At 37.7% G+C, this 17,997-nt stretch overlaps 1 protein-coding gene across 1 annotated transcript in view; it reads right to left on the reverse strand.

The window, feature by feature from the left end:
- Positions 1 to 17,997, reverse strand: part of CACNA2D3 (calcium voltage-gated channel auxiliary subunit alpha2delta 3) — an 804,577-nt gene that overhangs the window by 553,218 nt on the left and 233,362 nt on the right. The window contains exon 5 of the mRNA XM_074199069.1: positions 15,272 to 15,403. Within this exon, the coding sequence (XP_074055170.1) occupies positions 15,272 to 15,403 (132 nt within the window). The remainder of the gene's footprint in view (positions 1 to 15,271; positions 15,404 to 17,997) is intronic.

Genomic DNA, 17,997 nt, shown 5'->3' on the forward strand with positions numbered 1-17,997 from the left:
TGATGTGACTTTAGGTAAGTCTGTTTATCCTTCTGGGATCCATTTCCTTACCTATCAAATCAGGGTCATTGCCTAGACCAGTAGCGTCAACTCAAATAGAACTTAGAGATCACTAAACCATCCATGCTTATATGCAACACTTCATAATAATTTTAAAAATCACACAAATACTATCACTATCTATATTCTATTGCTTAATTATTTACTTTACTTTTAATTATTTAATTACACATTACCCAGTTGCATTTAACCTGATTTGGCCCAACATATCTGACACTTCTGTCTTAGAGAACCGAATGAGTGGGTTGCTATTAGGACTATACATCTAAACAATCACTGAAGTCCCTGATGTGGTGTTTTTAAAGAAGTCTGGATCAATTTAAATTGTCTAGGCCACACATAGGAAAGCTTCTTAAGTAAGCTCTTCTCTGAACATAAAGAAAAAAGTCAAGTCTAATTTGGCCTTCTTTTCATTAGTACATTCCACTGACTATTAATGTGGAATAAGACACACAGTTTTGAAAGGAGTGGGGGGAGGGAGGTCTAAGTAAATAAGAGGCAAAGATGTATTAAAAAAAAATGAGACTTTTTCAGAAAGTCTTTTGACAACTGGAAATCAATGGTGGCTACTGAATGGGAAACTGAGAGGAGACCAGGTTTAAAGGAAAAGGTTCTAGGCATAAGGTATAGATTAAAAAAAAATCTAGCTCTGGTAGTTCCTAGCCTTGTGATGAAGTGACTTTAAACTTCCCTAGTCTTAATTTCCTCATCTGTATATTAGAAATAAATAATCATACCACCCACTTCTTAGATTTGAAGAACATGAGTAGTAAGTACTTTTCCCATAAACGTAGAAATCTTCAGGCACAACAGAAATGTGAGCTTTCTTCACAGGATAAAATATATTTTAAATGATTTACATGTTCCTTTTTTGAATAATCTTTTTTTTCCCCTAGAAAGACTCATTTGTTTCTGCATAAAGTATCTTCTACACAGAATGTGCAACTGTTCCTTGCCTCCTGCAAGGGTCAACTCAAGTGCTGTTTTACTCAAGAGGCTGTTCCTGTCTCCCCATTTATAATTATACCCACCTGCCCTGAACTTGAAGTTCCCTGAGGATAGGATCTGTTTAGCCCTTATTTCTGAAGTGAGGCAATGTATCCTCATAGATAAAGAGCTGACCTTCACTTCAGAGAGATTTGGGTCCAAGTTCCACCCTGACAGTTTCGCTAGGCAATGCTTTAGGACTATAAGTGGAAAAGAAGATGCCTGTCTATATTAGTAGATGGATTTTCTCAACCAGGTTCAGTCCCTATCTATTTTCAACACTTAGAACACAGTAAACAATTCATATATACTTGGTGAATTCAACAGAGAATGAATTCTTGATCACCAAATTTTCTTTCTTTTTTAATTTAGTCAAATCATTTTCAAAATTCCTCACTAACTAGAGTATCCCCACCATCATCTCTTACCCAGCAAATCATCTTTGTGTACATTGCCTTCTTTTATAAGATCATAGATTTTGGGCTAGAAGAGAGTTTGAAAGATATCAAGCCTTTCAATTTACTTCTGAATAAACTGAGGCACAGAGAAATGAATGCCTTGACCAGAATTACACAGATAACATATATCTGAAGCAGGATTCAAACTCAGATCTTCCTGACTCTCAACTCAGTGTTTTGTTTACTCTCCCTCCTGGCTGCTACAGAAACCTTGAAACTGATATTGGAGGAAAACCCATGGCAAAAGCCATGGCTACAATGGAGCTCATGTTCTTGTGTTTCTTTCATGGGCTCATCTCCACCTTTGCCTCTCATTCTTGGGGTTTTCCGGGCAAAGATAATGACCATTTCCTTCTCCATCTTATTTTACAGAGAAGGAACTGAGGCACACAGAGTTAAATGATTTGCTCAGGGTCATACAGCTGTTTGTGTTTGGGGCTGAATTTCATCTCAGGTTTTCTTGACTTATTAAGCATCTCTACCTTCATATGGCACATGAAACATATACAATGATTTGAAGGAGGGGTAAGAAATTGGTCTTTAGGAAGGATCTCTTATAGGAGGCAGCGATTGAACTAAATGTTGAAGGGAAACAGAAATTCTAAAAGTTGGAAATGAGGACACATGAGGGAAAACCAATGCAAAGAACGAGAGGTGGTAGACAGTGCTATTTACATGCTAGAACATGAAGAGGTATAGATGATAAAAGTACGATTAGCCTTGAAGGATACAAGGAACCTGACCATAAGGGCTGCAAATACCCTAAAGAAGTATATTTGTTTTACCATAGAGGCAATAAGGAACCACTGTCACTTCTTGAGATAGGGAGAGGCATCATCAAGGCAATACTTTGAACACTTAAAGGGCAGGAATTTATGAAACTAGAGGACTGGTGGAATTTTTGCACCAACTGAAAAATCTTGTCCTTCAAGTTTAATAATAACTAGGTATTTAATGGAAGGAATCCATTGGAAAGGAAGAAACTCAAATGGGGAAAAATGATTGAGTCAGTATAGTTCAATGGAAAAGGGATCAGATTTGAAATTTCAAGTCTGCTGATGAACTGTGTCATCATCTTGGGCAAGTCATTGAAATTGTCTTGAACAGAGTTCTTCATATGTAAAATAAAAGACTTCTAAGGACTCTTTCCTTCCAAAGCAATGATCCTAGGAGGTTATATCTTGGGGTGACTGATAAAAGGAATTGCAGAAGTTTATTCTGGTGAAGAAAAGATTTAATGCAACAATATTATTACCTTCCAATATTAGAAATATGAGCACATGAATAGGATTTATACTTGTTCTGTTTGATGTCAGAAGTGAGAAGTCGCAATATTAATGGAGTGGTTCAAATTGAGGCTCAATATAAAGAGAGATTTCCTAACAATGAGAATTGATGCAAAGTAGATTGAGTTGCCTGCAGTTATGAAGGGGATTTTTTAATCCTAGAGGATTGTCAGAAAAGGTTGGAATATCTCTTCTCAGGTATATTAATGAAGATCAATCAATGTGGTAGCATTATGCTAAATGAGCCAGATGGTCTTAGCTCCTACGAACTCTGAGTTTCTGAGGTTCTCAGTTCATTTGTCAATTGACACATGATAATTAATAAAACAAAATTAGTAAATTGAAAAATAGAACAAACTCGATGCCTTGAATAATAACAATGGTCACAACTCTAGGGACAGTTTGGAGCCATGCATCTGTTTATAGTGATTGTAAAACCACTATAAGACCTATCCATTTCATTCACAGAATGAAAAAGGAAATAGAGATAAATAAAATGATGAATGGGCATCATGAATCCAGCCTTAACTCCAAAGAAATTTTATCGATGACTGTTTTCCCAACATGGCGGGTATAGTCATAGGAGATGGTGGTCTGCTCAGCATAGACTAAAACAGATAACTCCCTTAATCTCTGTCAACATAGGAACTCCTAGAACATTTGAACCATCAGGTTTTATTGTCTATATTTTATATAGAGAGGATCACCTGGGAGAAGGAATATATGCTGTCTCATTCCCCTGAACCAGGCTAATGGATGACCCAGAACATGGCAGCAAAGTGAGTCATGTATCCTTTATGCATAAAGGAATAGATCTATGGTTTGTATATTATACAATAAAATCTGCAGCTAGACAAATGTAGGTGTGCCTAGCTAGATGTTCCCTGAGATGTCAAATGAGATAGGCATGACAAAAGGTACAAGTTCAGAAACAAGTGAATAGTGAGTAGGACCAAAAGGCCAATGGGGCCTTATTGTCAATGTAGATATGTACCATAGGTTTTAGATTATGTTTATCCCTGTCTCTAATTTTTCATACAAGTTAGTATTTATTGACTTAATAAAAAAAATTAGGAATGGCTACTATGTGCAAGAGATATTAGTCAATGGGATGACTTTATACATGTGGCAGGTAAACAAAGGTGAATAAGACATAAAATCTGTCTTCAGAAAATTAGTAATCCCTAAAAACAGCCAATGGCTCATCACAAACACACACACACACACACACACACACACACACACACACAAATATATGAAATAACACATTTTTAAGAAAGATTTTATTTGAGTTTTACAATTCCCCCCATTCTTGCTTCCCTCCCCCACCTCCACAAAAGGCATTCTGTTGGTCTTTACATTGTTTCCATAGTACACATTAAATATGAGACAGAAATCATATAAGCAAGAAAAATTAAGTATGAACTATAGCAAAATTACATAATAAGGAGATAATGGGGTTTTTTTTCTAAATTGAAGGCAATAGTCTTTGGTCTTTGTTCAAAGTCAACAATTCTTTCTCAGGATACAGATGGTATTCTCCATTACAGATAACCCAGAATTGTCCCTGATTGTTGCACTGATGGAATGAGCAAGTCCATCAAGGTTGATCATTACTCCCATGTTGCTGTTAAGGTGTACAATGTTCTTCTAGTTCTGCTCATCTTGATCAGCATCAGTCCATGCAAATCCTTCCAGGCTTCCTTGAATTCCCATCCCTACTGGTTTCTAATAGAACAATAGTGTTCCATGACATACATATACCACAGTTTATTAAGCCATTCCCCAATTGAAGGAAATTCACTTAATTTCCAGTTTTCTTTGTCACCACAAACAGGGCTGCTATGAATATTTTTGTATAAGTGATGTTTTTACCCTTTTGCATAATCTCTCCAGGGTATAGACCCAGTAGTGGCATTGCTGGATCAAAGGGTATGCACATTTTTGTTGCCATTTGGGTGTAATTCCAAATTGCTCTCAAGAAAGGTTGGATGAGTTCACAGCTCCACCAACAATGCATTAGTGTCCCAGATTTCCCCCATCCCTTCCAACATTGATCATTATCCTTTCTGGTCATGTTGGCCAGTCTGAGAGGTGTGAAGTGGTATCTCAGAGATGTTTTAATTTGTATTTCTCTACTAAGTAATGATTTAGAGTAATTTTCATATGACTTTGCATTGCTTTGATTTTCTCAGCTGTAAATTACCTTTGCATATCCTTGGACCATTTGTCAATTGAGGAATGGCTTGTTTTGTTTGAAAATTTGACTCGGTTCTCTATGTCAGAAATTCTAGTTGTAAAAAAATTTGTTTCCCAATTTACTACATTTCTTATGATCTTGGTGACAGTAGTTTTGTCTGTGCAAAAGCTTTTTAATTTAATGTAATCAAAATTATCTAGTTTGTTTTTAATGATATTTTCCATCTCTTCCTTGGTCATAAACTGCTTCCCTTTCCATAGATCTGACAGGTAAACTACTCCTTGATCTTCTAGTTTACTTATGATATGATTTTTTGTCTAAATCCTGTTTCCATTTTGATCTTATCTTGGTATAGGGTGTGAAGTGTTGCTCTAAAATAAGTTTCTTCTGTACTAACTTCCAATTTTCCCAATAGATTTATCAAAGAGAGTTTTTATCCTAATAGCTGGACTCTTTGGGTTTATCAAACAGCAGATTACTATAATCATTTCCTGCTACTGCACCTAGTATATTCCATTGGTCCACCACTCTGTTTTTTAGCCAATACCAAACAGTTTTGATGACTGATGCTTTATAATATAATTTTAGATCTGGTAAGGCTGAGCCTCTTATTTTGCACTTTGTTTCCATTGAATCCCTGGGAATTCTTGACTTTTTATTTCTCCACATGAATTTACTTGCAACTTTTTCCTAACTCATTAAATGAACCATTTGGAATTTTGATTGGTAGGGCACTAAACAGGTAGTTTAGTTTTGATAGAACTGTCATTTTCATTATGTTAGCTTGACCTATCCATGAGCGGTTGATGATTGTCCAGTTATTTAAATCTGATTTTATTTGTGTGAGAAGGGTTAATTGTTTTCAAAAAGTTTTTGAGTCTGCCTTGGCAGGTAGAATACCAGGTATTCTATATTGCCTGATATTACTTCAAATGAGATTTCTCTTTCTAGGTCTTTCTGCTGTATCTTGCTAGTCATACATAGAAATGTTGAGGCTTTATGACAGTTTATTTTATATCCTGTGACTTTGCTAAAGTTGGGAATTATTTCTAGTAGTTTTTTAGATATTTTTTTGGGGGGGATTCTCTAGGTATACCATCATGTCAACTACAAAGAGTGAGAGTTTTGTCTCTTCCTTTCCAATTCTAATTTCTTCAATTTCTTTTTCTTCTCATATTGCTGAAGTTAACATTTCTAATACAATATTGAATAGTAATGGTGATGATGGACATCCTTGTTTCACCTCTGATATTATTGGGAATGTCTCTAGCCTATCCCCATTGCATATAATGCATGTTGATGGTTTCAGATAGATACTGCTTATTATTCTGAGGAAAAATCCATTTATTTCTACACTCCCTAAGAAGTGTCTTTAGTAGGAATGGATGCTGTACATTGTCGAAAGCTTTTTCAGCATCTATTGATATAATCATGATTTCTGATGGGTTTCTTATTGATATAATTGAGTATACTAACAGTTTTCTAATATTGAACTAACCCTGCATTCCTGGGATAAATCCTACTAGGTCATGATGTATTATCCTAGTGATAACTTCTTGTAATCATTTTGCTAATATTTTGTTTAAGATTTTTGCATCTACATTCATCAGGGAGATAGGTCAATAACTTTCTTTCTCTGTTTTAGGTATCAACCCCATATTAGTGACATTGAAAGAGTAAGGCAGAGTTCCATCTTCACCTATTTTTTCCAAAGAGTTTATATAGAATTGGAACCAATTGTTCCTTAAATGCGTGATAGAATTCACTTGTGAATTCATATGTCCCTGGAGATTTTTCCTTAGGGAGTTCAGTAAAGGCTTGTTGAATTTCTTTTTTCTGAGATAGGGTTATTTAGGTTTTTAATTTTCCTCTTCATTTAATCTGGGCAATTTACATTTTTGTAAGTATTCATCCATTTAACTTAGATTGTTGAATTTATTGGCAAAGAGTTGGGCAAAATAATTCCAAATTATTACTTTAATTTCCTCCTCATTGGTGGTGAGTTCACCTTTTCATTTATGATACTAGAAATTTGCTTTTCTTCTTTATTTTTTTTACTCAAATTGACCAGAGGTTTATAAATTTTATTGTTTTTTCATAAAACCAGCTTTTAGTTATATTTATTAGTTCAATAGTTTTCTTGCTTTCAATTTTATTAATTTCTCCTTTGATTTTTATAATTTTTTATTTGGTATTTAGCTGGGGGGTTTTAATTTGTTCTTTCTCTAATTTTTTCATTGAATATTTAGTTCATTGGTTTCTTCTTTCTCTAATTTTTTCATGTAAGCATTTAAAGATATAATATATCCCCTGACAACCACCTTGAGTGTATCCCATAGGTTTTGGTATGTTGTTTCATTATTGACATCATCTAGGATGAAAGAATTGATTCTTTCTATGATTTGTTGCTTGGTCCATTCATTCTTTAAAATGAGGTTTTTAGTTTCCAATTAGTTTTGGTTCTATATCTCCCTGGTCCAGTATTGCATGCGATTTTTATTGCATAATCCTTACTGTGGCTCCTTGGTATTTAAATTGTTTCTTTCTGGCTGATTGCAGGAATTTCTCTTTTATCTGATAGTTCTGGAATTTGGCCACACCATTCCTTGGTGTTTTCATTTTAGGTTCTCTTTCCTGAGGAGATTGATGTATTCTTTCAATAACTTTCAATAACTATTTTGCCCTCTGGTTAAATCCTGTAATAAAGTCCAGGCTTTTTTCCCTCTTCAATGTTTTCATGACGAAAGAAAGAAATATTCACTATTTAAGCCTTTCTGAAATTGATCATTAGGTTTTTATGCCCTAGCATATGGTCAATTTTTGTATAAGTTCCATGGAATGCAGAGAAAAAGGTTTATTCCTGTCTATCCCCATTCAATTTCCTCCATAAGTCTACCATATCTAGTTTTTCTAACAATCAGTTTACCTCCTTAACTTCCTTCTTCTTTATTTTATGATTAGATTTATCTAAACCTGAGAGCAGAATGTTGAGGTCTCCCATTAGTAGAGTTTTGTTGTCTATGTCTTCCTGTAGTTTTTTCAACTTCTCCTCTAAGAATTTGGATACTGTACCATTGGGTACATACATATTTAGTATTGGAGTTACTTTATTGTCTATGGTACCTTTTAGGAGGATATAGGTTCCTTCCTTATCTCTTTTAACACTATTTTTGCAGCTGCTTTGTCTGAGATGAGGATTGCTAACCCTGCTTTTTTTACTTCAGCTGAAGCAAAATATATTTTGCTTCAACCTTTTGCCTTTACTCTATATGTATCTCTCTGCTTCAAATGAGTTTCTTGTAAGCAGCATATTGTAGGATTCTAGTTTTTATCCACTCTGCTATTCACTTTATTGCCCTCCATGCTATCTTCCTTCTGTTTGTATTATTCCCCATTGTTTTGTTTCTGAATTCAGCCACTTTCAGTGTTTGCCCTCCTGTATCAACCCTCCTCCCCTTTCTTTCCCCTTTCTCTTTCCCGCTTCTTCCCTTCCTTCTGTTAGTTCCCCTTTTTATCCCCCTCCCTGTCCCCCTCCCCTTTTCCCCCTTTAATACTTGAAAGGTAAGATAAGTTTCTTAACTTAGTGAGTGTAAGTTAACTTTAAGCCAAATCTGATGAGATGAAGATTCAGTTGATTCTCATCTCCTCCCTTCTTTCCCCTCTATTACAATAGGTCTTTTGTACCTCTTGATATCATGAGATTTACCCCATTCAATTGTCTCCATCCTCCCATCTCCTTACTGCCCCCCCCCTTTTAAAGAGGTATTGTTTTTAAATCATTCTGTCACAGAAGTTCTGAGTGTCTATCACTTCTGGCTAAATATATTCTCTCCAATAGAATTACAATTCTTGAGAGTTATTACAGCCTTTCTCTCAGGTAAGGATTTAGCCAGTTTCATCTTATTGGATAGCAGCTTTCACGTGCCTTTTGAGCCTCCTGTTTGATATTCAAATTTTCTATTTAGCTCAGGTCTTTTCATCAGGAAATGCTGGAAGTCTCCCATTTTATTAAATGTCCATCTTTTCCTCTGGAAGAGAAGGCTCAACTTTGCCAGATAGTGCAATCTTGGCTGCATTCCGAGCTCCCTTGCTCTTCAGAATATCTCATTCCAGGTCCTTTGATTCCTTAATATTGATGCAGCCAGGTCCTGCATAATCCTTACTGTGGCTCCTTGGTATTTAAATTGTTTCTTTCTGGCTGATTGCAGGAATTTCTCTTTTATCTGATAGTTCTGGAATTTGGCCACACCATTCCTTGGTGTTTTCATTTTAGGTTCTCTTTCCTGAGGAGATTGATGTATTATTTCAATAACTTTCAATAACTATTTTGCCCTCTGGTTAAATCCTGTAATAAAGTCCAGGCTTTTTTCCCTCTTCAATGTTTTCATGAAGGCCTATAATTCTCAGGTTGTCACTTCTTGATCTGTTCTCAAGGTCAGTGGTTTTGCTGATGAGGTATTTTACATTTTCTTCTATTTTTTTTTTGATCCTTTGGGTTAGTTTAACCGTCTTGTCTCATGAAGTCATTAGTTTCCACACATTCCATTCATTTATTTAGAGAACAATTTTCTTCATTTACCTTTTGCAAATCCTTTTCCAGTTGGTCAATTCTATTTTTGAAGGAGTTTTTTTATTTGTCCAAGTGTAGTTTTGAGAGAATCATTTTTCTTTTTTCATTTGCCTAATTGAAGATCTGAGAGAATTATTCTCATTTTGTATTAGTCCAATTTTATTTTCCAAGGATTTGTTTTCTTGTTGCAAGGTGTTAATTTTCTCTTGAGTTTCTTTTCCCAATTTTTCCAATTGATTTTTAAACTCCTTCCAGATTTCTTCAAGGATGTCTTTCTGGGCTGGAGACCAATTCATATTCTCCTCAGAAATGCTATATCGCTCTGGGTTAGAATCTATTTCTTCTATTTCTCAATGCTCCCCACCCTTCACTGGCGTTTCTTCATCTTTCTAGGATTTTGTGTTGGAGGGCCTGGCTCTTAAGCGGTTTGCTTTTGAAGATCCTAGAGGCTTTGTTCACTTGGCTTAGTAATTCCAAGGGCCAGTCAGTAGGGTTTGCTGCTTGCTTTCTTTGGAGCAGCAGGGTCTGAGTTGACTTTGAACAATGTGTGGAGCCCTACGGGAGGGAATTAATTTCTCTTTCCCTTGAATGAACTCTGTTGCCCACACCTGAGTCTGAGGGGGTGGGGGTGGGCTGTTTATTGTTTATTCTGGGAAAAGGACTCTACTCAAAGTATGGAGCTCAGGTCCCTGGCTCAGCTGGTTGTTCTCCAGGCCTGCTCTGAAACTTTCTGTGCTGGAACTCACCCTCCAGTAGCCCCTCTCCCCCCAGCCAAAGATTCCAAGACTAAAGTTGGATCTCACACCCACCACTCACCAAAGTCTCTGTGTCTGAGGCTAGTCCTCTGGCTTCCCCCAGCTGCTATCCCCGGGCTGACCCTCTGCTCTCATCTCCCAGTTCACTCATGCCACCTGAGACAGACCTTTAGGTAGGTATTCTGCTCCTACCTTCTCTTTCTAGGTTTTGTTGATGAAGTTTCTGTTAAGAGATTTCTTTCATGTTATTTTTTTTTTAGTTTTTTGCAAGGCAATGGGGTTAAGTGGCTTGGCCAAGGCCACACAGCTAGGCAATTATTAAGTGTGGTAATTATTAAGTGTCTGAGGCAAGATTTGAACTCAGGTACTCCTGACTCCAGGGCCAGTGCTCTAACCATGGCACCACCTAGCTGCTCCCCTCTTCATGTTATTTTTGAGGGGAAAGAGGAGCACTTAACACAGTGCCTGTCTTCTCTCCCCCATCTTGACCAGGAGTAACATAACATATTTTAAAAAGGTTAGGACTAACATATCTCAAAGACAAAATAAAATGTGCTTCTATTCAGTGTGACAGGAGAATCACAACATTTCTGCATCTTTCCAAAAGTAGCCTTGTTTTATCCTCCATGGAAATCTCCTGTACCTTCAATTGCTCATTCTTTCCTTTAACAATCTCTTGAAAGAGTAGACTCGATTATAAATGAATAAGTAACAACAGAGATACTATGCAAATGGTGGACTGGAGTTGGGGAGATCATTTTCCTGGGGTTTGACCTGTTGAGTGGGCAGAGGAGCATAACCTGGCCATCAGTTACCACCCACCTGTCCCTGAGAGTGAGCCAGGATGACAACATGAATACAAATGATGATAGAATTTGGGAGATGGCCTTGATTCATCAAAATTGAAGTAGTTTTATGACTTCCAATGCAAAGGAGCTTATTAGATTCTGGATGATCATCCTTCCTGCCACCTGTGACTCTTAACTAGTTTCCCTTTCCTGGAACATATGTCATACAAAGGATGCTGGAAAAAAACAATTTAACTTGGAAACTCCAATGTTTTCTGTACATTTCAGGAACAGCAGCCACTTTTGCAAGTGAAAGGTCATCAGTGATAATGTGATGACAGGACCTCAATTTCAAGAAAATGCTTAGCTTTGGAACTCCTGATAAGTTATTCAACAATTCTGGATATACCTATAAAATTAGGGTCACTATCATTAAAGTTCATCATGCACACACTTTATTTTCCATTGCCATGTTTTTGTACCAGCTGTCCCACAGGTTCCTTAGTTGGTATCCCTACCTTCTTTCATCAAGACTCAGTAGAATCCCCACCTTCTCCATGAGCCATTCTTGTCCCCCAGTCCCAGTCCCTAGTGCTCCTTTAAGATCACTTTTTATTCTACATCTATCTTGGATATATCTAGTACAGGACATATTATCTCCCCCATTAAAATGTAAGCTCCTTGAGAACAGGGACTGTTTTGCTTTTCTTTATATTCACATTTAGCACATTGTATTTAATGAATTTCTGCTGACCAACTGACAATTTCCTTTCCTAGGAAATGGAAGATGGTTTGGAGATCTACATTCTCTTCTAGTTCTCAGATTCTGTGATCCCAAAAGAAGTTCCCATATTTCAGGAGGGTGGGCTGCTGTCTCTTGGTAATATGAACAGTCCCCTGTGGCTGCCTAGGGACCAGCAGTGAGTGTGGGCTGGTGATAGAAGCCTTCTGCAATATGGACAGGAAGGACAATGACAAAAGTCAAGCTGGTATCCAAAATTCCAATGATTTTTTTTTTGTTTTCTAAATAGGTATAGACCAACCTGGAAGAGGCATCACAAGTCATGTAGTCCAATGGTCTCAGTTTATAGTTGAAGAAACTGAGGCCTAGAGAATGGAAATGACTTGCCCAAAATTACCCAGAGGATAATAACACATTCATCAAAAAATAACCCAGGCTGCCATTGATCATGGAAAGAAGGAACTAGAAATAAATTACAGGTCATCTAGTCCAACTTGTTACAGATGAGGAAACTGAGGTCCAACTTGATAATATTTCACATTCATTTGGTGCTTCAAGATGGGACAAGGGCAACATTCCTGACTGGGCCTGAATCACATTCAAATGGATTTGGGAAATAGTTAACAGCGTCAATAAAAATATAACAGGCCAAAGACATGTTAATATATGGTCTTCAAAGTCAATGTGCAGTTGGCAACATGGCTTAATGGCCCTGTTTTTCTCCAAGTTTGCTATCTCTGCTCTTGGGTTTTCAAAGTGCTTCCCATGGTTTATTTCCTGTGACCCCCATCATATCCCTGTGGTTGTGATGTAGATTTTCTCAGTTTTAGAAATGAATTCACTGAAGCTCTGAGAACAACAGTGACATGCTCAAAGTCTCACAGGTAATAATGATCTGAGGCAGAATTCATTTTCTGGCCTTGAAGTCTAGATCCGATTTCTTATGCCTCATTGCCTCTCACAGAGTAAATGGCGATGCAGGGATTCAAACTCATAATCTCTGATTTCCCATCCAAGCTTCTTTCACAGTTCAATAGGCTCCATTAAAAAATGTCTCATAAGTCATAATCTCCCCCACTATCAGGGCTTTTGTTCTGTTCTTTCTGAAATTATGATAGCCACATCTTATCATGACACATCCAAATAGGACAGATTAGATTTAGGATTATTCTTTTCTTTCCTACCATTCCTGAATCCCACATTAAGGCTCAGATTTTCCTTGGTTTCCCCCATGGGCTTCTCTCAACTCATGGCATCATTTCAGTGCCATCTGTTCAAGCCTCTGTCTTCCTTCCTATCCTTTAAACAGACTGCAACACTGGACCACAGCCCCTCAGTACTTCCTGTTAAATTGACTGCCGTGGATGGTTTAGTGTTCTACTTTATGGAGGGCCTGAGATAGGTTGTGTGGGTGGGACTAGAGAACAGAGCACTGTGGAATGTCCAGAGGAAGCTGGCCATGAAACTGTCATAAAGGGATGCCTTCCAGGCGAGGTGTCCAGAGGGGGCTGACAACAGGAAATCGGCCTTGACTTGACTGCACCAAGATAGCAGGTGTTGAATTTTACTTAAGAAAAACATAAATGACTCCCCTTAATTGTTCAAACATTATGTGGGCCTTTCTCTTCCTTTTGACTTCCTTTAGAAAATTTCTGCAGCTGCTATGCCAGTACAATTGTAGCCTAAAGTCACGTTCTTACAACTTGCAAGCAAAATTAAAACTTCCTGTTTTAATTAAAATTCAAACAAAGTGAGAATGAAATTTCCCTGCCATGGCAGGCAACCAGCTGCCCAAGAAAGCCCTAAAGGCCTCACCTGCCTGGGAGAGGGAGGCTGAGCAAGCATGGTCCAATTGGGTGAGTTGGGCTTGCTGCCATTTTGGAAGCATGTTTGTCATCATCAACAGCTAATCTCTGCTGAAGAACAGGAGGGGAATGTACCTTTTTATAGGTTCATATTTTTAGGCCCTACTCATCGAGGATGAGAGTATTTATCCATCTACATTTTGGGTTCAGAATGCTGTCTCCAAAGTGATTTGAATCCAAGGAGTCAACAAAAGATTCAATATAGTTTATACTGGGGCTGGGCAGGTCCTGGCTCTCTGTTGTTCCTTAGTGCCTTATCTTCTACTTCTTCAAGGATTCATGATTTCACTAAGGCAGAGACCCCTTCTATCAATATACATCACAGTGTGGGGTCCATCAACATTGCCCAGAGGAAGAAAGCTATATTTGGAGCTGAGGAACCTGGGCTCAAACCCTGACCCTCACTTCTGTCTTGTGTGATTCTCAAAAGGTCACTTCCCCCTCCATTGGCCTTAGTTTTCTCATAGGTGTGCTAAGAAGAAGATATTACTAGCTCCAATGAAATGAAACCAAAGCTGGAGAAGTCATATGGCTCACCAAGTGAAGAAGTGACAGAAGCTGGGATAAAATGATGCCCCAACCTCTTACCCAACACTCTATAGAACCCTCTTGTTAGCAAAAGGATGCTGTCAAGCAAGAAGGATAATTAAGGAAGGAATATACAAGGGGGAATAACAGTAAGAAACAGAGGTGATAATTGAAGGCCTTCATTATTATTCGAGAGAAATTTCTCAGTATCATTTGTAATAGTATCAAATTTGGGAGGAGGAAAAAAGGGGATAGTGGATGAATCTGGAATTTAAGGGGGAAGATGTAGGTACTTGGAAAATGTTGATGAAACTCCACTTGTGAACACATTTTGGAGGTAGTGGCATCACAGATCAGTTGCTGGACTTGACCATTAAGATCTGAGTTTCATTCTTAGTTCTGATGTTAGAATAATGACTCTGGACAAGTCCCATGATCTCATTTCTAAAATGCACTGACCTTGAGATAATAAATGGGAAAAGTGCTTTGCAATGCAGTTAAGATGAACATTTCTATGGTATAAGAAAAATAATGAAGGACTGTGCTTTAAAGTCCCTATCAGCTCTATATCTATGACCCTATGATATCTTGGCCCTATCTTATTTAATGAATCCACATAGCCAAAAGTTTCACCACCTGGTGGTCAACTTCTAAGTGATGAGTCTTTGTTCTTGGAGAAGACTGATGTGGAAGGTTTGGGTTTTTCTCTGGATTCTGGCCAAAGTCTCCCCAACCATGTTAGGATCTGTTGGAACTTATGCTCATCTAGCATTAGATTCTCAGTTGACTCCAAGTTCTCCATGGATAGAGACTGTGTCATTTTTGTCTGTTGATCTCCCCATAGGGGCTTAATAAATGTCTATTGGTTAATAGAATCCAAAACTCTCAGGCCACCTGAAGCCATGGTTAGGGAGTAGAACAGCAAGCTAATGGAGCAAAAAGTTAATGAAAAGTGGGAGAAAGAGAACAGCTTTAAAGTACTGGCCCTGCCAGGCTCCAGGGGGGCTAACTTTCTACTGTTTGGTTACTCACCTGGATACTGTCTAAAGAATCCCTTTGCACTTCCAAAATACTGCCAAATCAGAGAAGGGTCTCGGTCAAAATTATCCACAAACACTTTGTTTAAGGACTCTGACCAGTACACACCATTGACGATAGCAGGATCTGAAAGAACAGAGAGGAGACAAGAAGAAGGAAACATGGTTATACATCACCTTGGGTCAATTTGTCCTTGAGACAGCTAACTTCTATTGAGAGCTGAGAGGGAGGAAGACAATTGATGACTGAGGCTCTGGTATTTTCTGGGAGCACACCTCCTTCCTGGTGTTTCCTCTAGCAGTTTCTGTTATGAAACTCTCATTTTTGTGAATAAGTATTTATGCCATTAAAAAATCACAGACCAAGCAAATTATTCTAGTGTGGATGGATGGATATCAGCTATATGCAGACTAATTATAAAGAAAATACTTTGGGGGCAGCTAGGTGGCACAGTGGAGTCAGGAGTATCTGAATTCAAATCTGACCTCAGACACTTAATAATTACCTAGCTGTGTGGCCTTGGGCAAGCCACTTAACCCCATTGACTTGCAAAAAAACTAAAAAAAAAAGATACTTTGGATAATTTCAACTGTTTTAGAAACATTTCAAGTATCTGAAAATAATGGTATCTAAAAGAACATTGCCTCATATTCAGCAGATTAATAGAAACAATGGATTTAAAACCTCAGACTCACAGGATTTACTCTGACCTGATCTGATTATCTCCAGCTAGCTGGGACCTAAGAAAGAAATTCATTTTGGACCAATGCTATCTGTGAGATATAGCACATGAACTGAATGTTTGCAAACAAAAAGGACAGAGTTGAGCTGTAGTTGAAACTTCTCTATTTTCTATGGAAAACTAGTAGCAATTCCTAAAGCACAATTTGGATCATAGCATTCCTTTGAATCTTCTATGGCTAACTATTATGTCTAGGAATATAAACTACTTATTTTGGAATTTAAAATCTTTCAGAATTTGACTTATTTCATATTACTATTATTCCTTCATTGTATGTGCTAGCCACTGTGGCATAGCTGCTATTTTCTGAATTTGACAGTCTATTTTGTGACTTCAAGTCTTTAGAAAGGTGTTCCCACACTCCAAGGGTGCACTCCTTCCTCTCACTGCCTCTTATAAACTGGGCAAGTCACTTGACCTCTGTCAGCCTCAGCTTCCTTATCTATAAAATGGGAATAACAATTCCATCTACCTCATTGGATTTTGTGAAGATCAAATGAGTTAATCTATGTAAAATGTTGGTATTATTATAATGAATTGCTATGATTATTATTGCCATTATGCTAAATCAAGCATGCAACAAACTAGAGATTACAATAATGATAGGCACTGACATTAGACTTCCAACAAGCTGGCTTGCCAGGAACTATCTGAAGGCACCATTCCCATGGAGCAGAGCCACCCAATTTTCACTTCTTGTCTTTCCGTGACAACATGCTCATTCATTCTAATTAGAACATATATAAATAATGAATAGTCCTTAGTGATAATTAATTCAGTGCTTGTAGTAATAGAGCTAGAGGCCATAAATATATGTGAAAGACTGAAAGATAGCTCCCTAAAATATTTCCATTTTATAAAGCTTGTTTATTCACTATTTGATAAATGTCTGTGTGTGTTTTCCAAAGACTGGTGCCTGTCTCTGAGATGGTAAAGACAAATGGCATCAGTGACATGTTGCCCACTGTCCTCTTGAGGAGGGGGAAAGTGAATGAAGGAAACATTGATCACTGTGTGAGAGTAATTGTGGTCGTATCCAAAGCAGCTCTAAAAAATTCAGAGCAGAGGTCAGATGGCAAACCCTTCCAACCATTCTTGGTTACAAGTTTGTTCCAAGAGCAAACCCATCATGGATCATAGGCCACATACACATGCTCACACTCCTCACACTCACTCATAAACATAACTTATACACAGTCACATACACTCCCTCACACACTCACATAAGTCTCTCTCTCTCTCTCACACACACACACACACAATGTATACTCACACTCTAAATCTTCAGCCCTTGAAGCTGGCAGGACATCAAGATCATCAGAAGCAAACTGAACCCAATCATTCTCACCTGTTGACCCTGAAATCTCTTAAATTACTGAAGCACTTTCACAATGAATATCACCAGAGGCTCATAATAATCTCTGAGGTCAGGGACAGAGACATCATCTTCTCTATTTGACATTTAAGAAAGTAATGGCCCTAAGTGTCCGTGGTCACTGAGAGAGGAACTGTCAGGATTGCCATGTTTTTGTTTCCCAGAACCTACCATAATATCTGAAACACAACAGTCTTAGTAGATGTTTATTGGTTGATTGATAAGATTTGAAACCCAGGCCAAGTCCATATGGATGCTGATTCATTCTGATAAGAGAACTGAGCATTAAATAATCATTTAAAGATATTGATTAGGTATTTACTAGGTTCCAGGCACTAATTTTAAGAGCTAGAGATACAAGGAAAGTCCTTCACACAAGGTGTCTATACACAAGTTGCTCACAATCTACCAGGAGATATGGCAAAGAAATAACTATATATGTACAGGAGTGTAAATGGAAAGCAACCTCAGAGGGAAGGCTGGGGGATTGACTGGGGTTTAAAGAAAGTCTATGGAAGAAAATGGGACTCGGGAGGCATATGTGAAGAAGGAAAAATATCCCAGATATAGGGGACAGATATGGGGGGTATAGCATGGGGAACT

The sequence above is a fragment of the Macrotis lagotis genome, chromosome 8, assembly GCF_037893015.1.
Source record: "Macrotis lagotis isolate mMagLag1 chromosome 8, bilby.v1.9.chrom.fasta, whole genome shotgun sequence".
Lineage (NCBI taxonomy): Eukaryota > Metazoa > Chordata > Mammalia > Peramelemorphia > Peramelidae > Macrotis > Macrotis lagotis.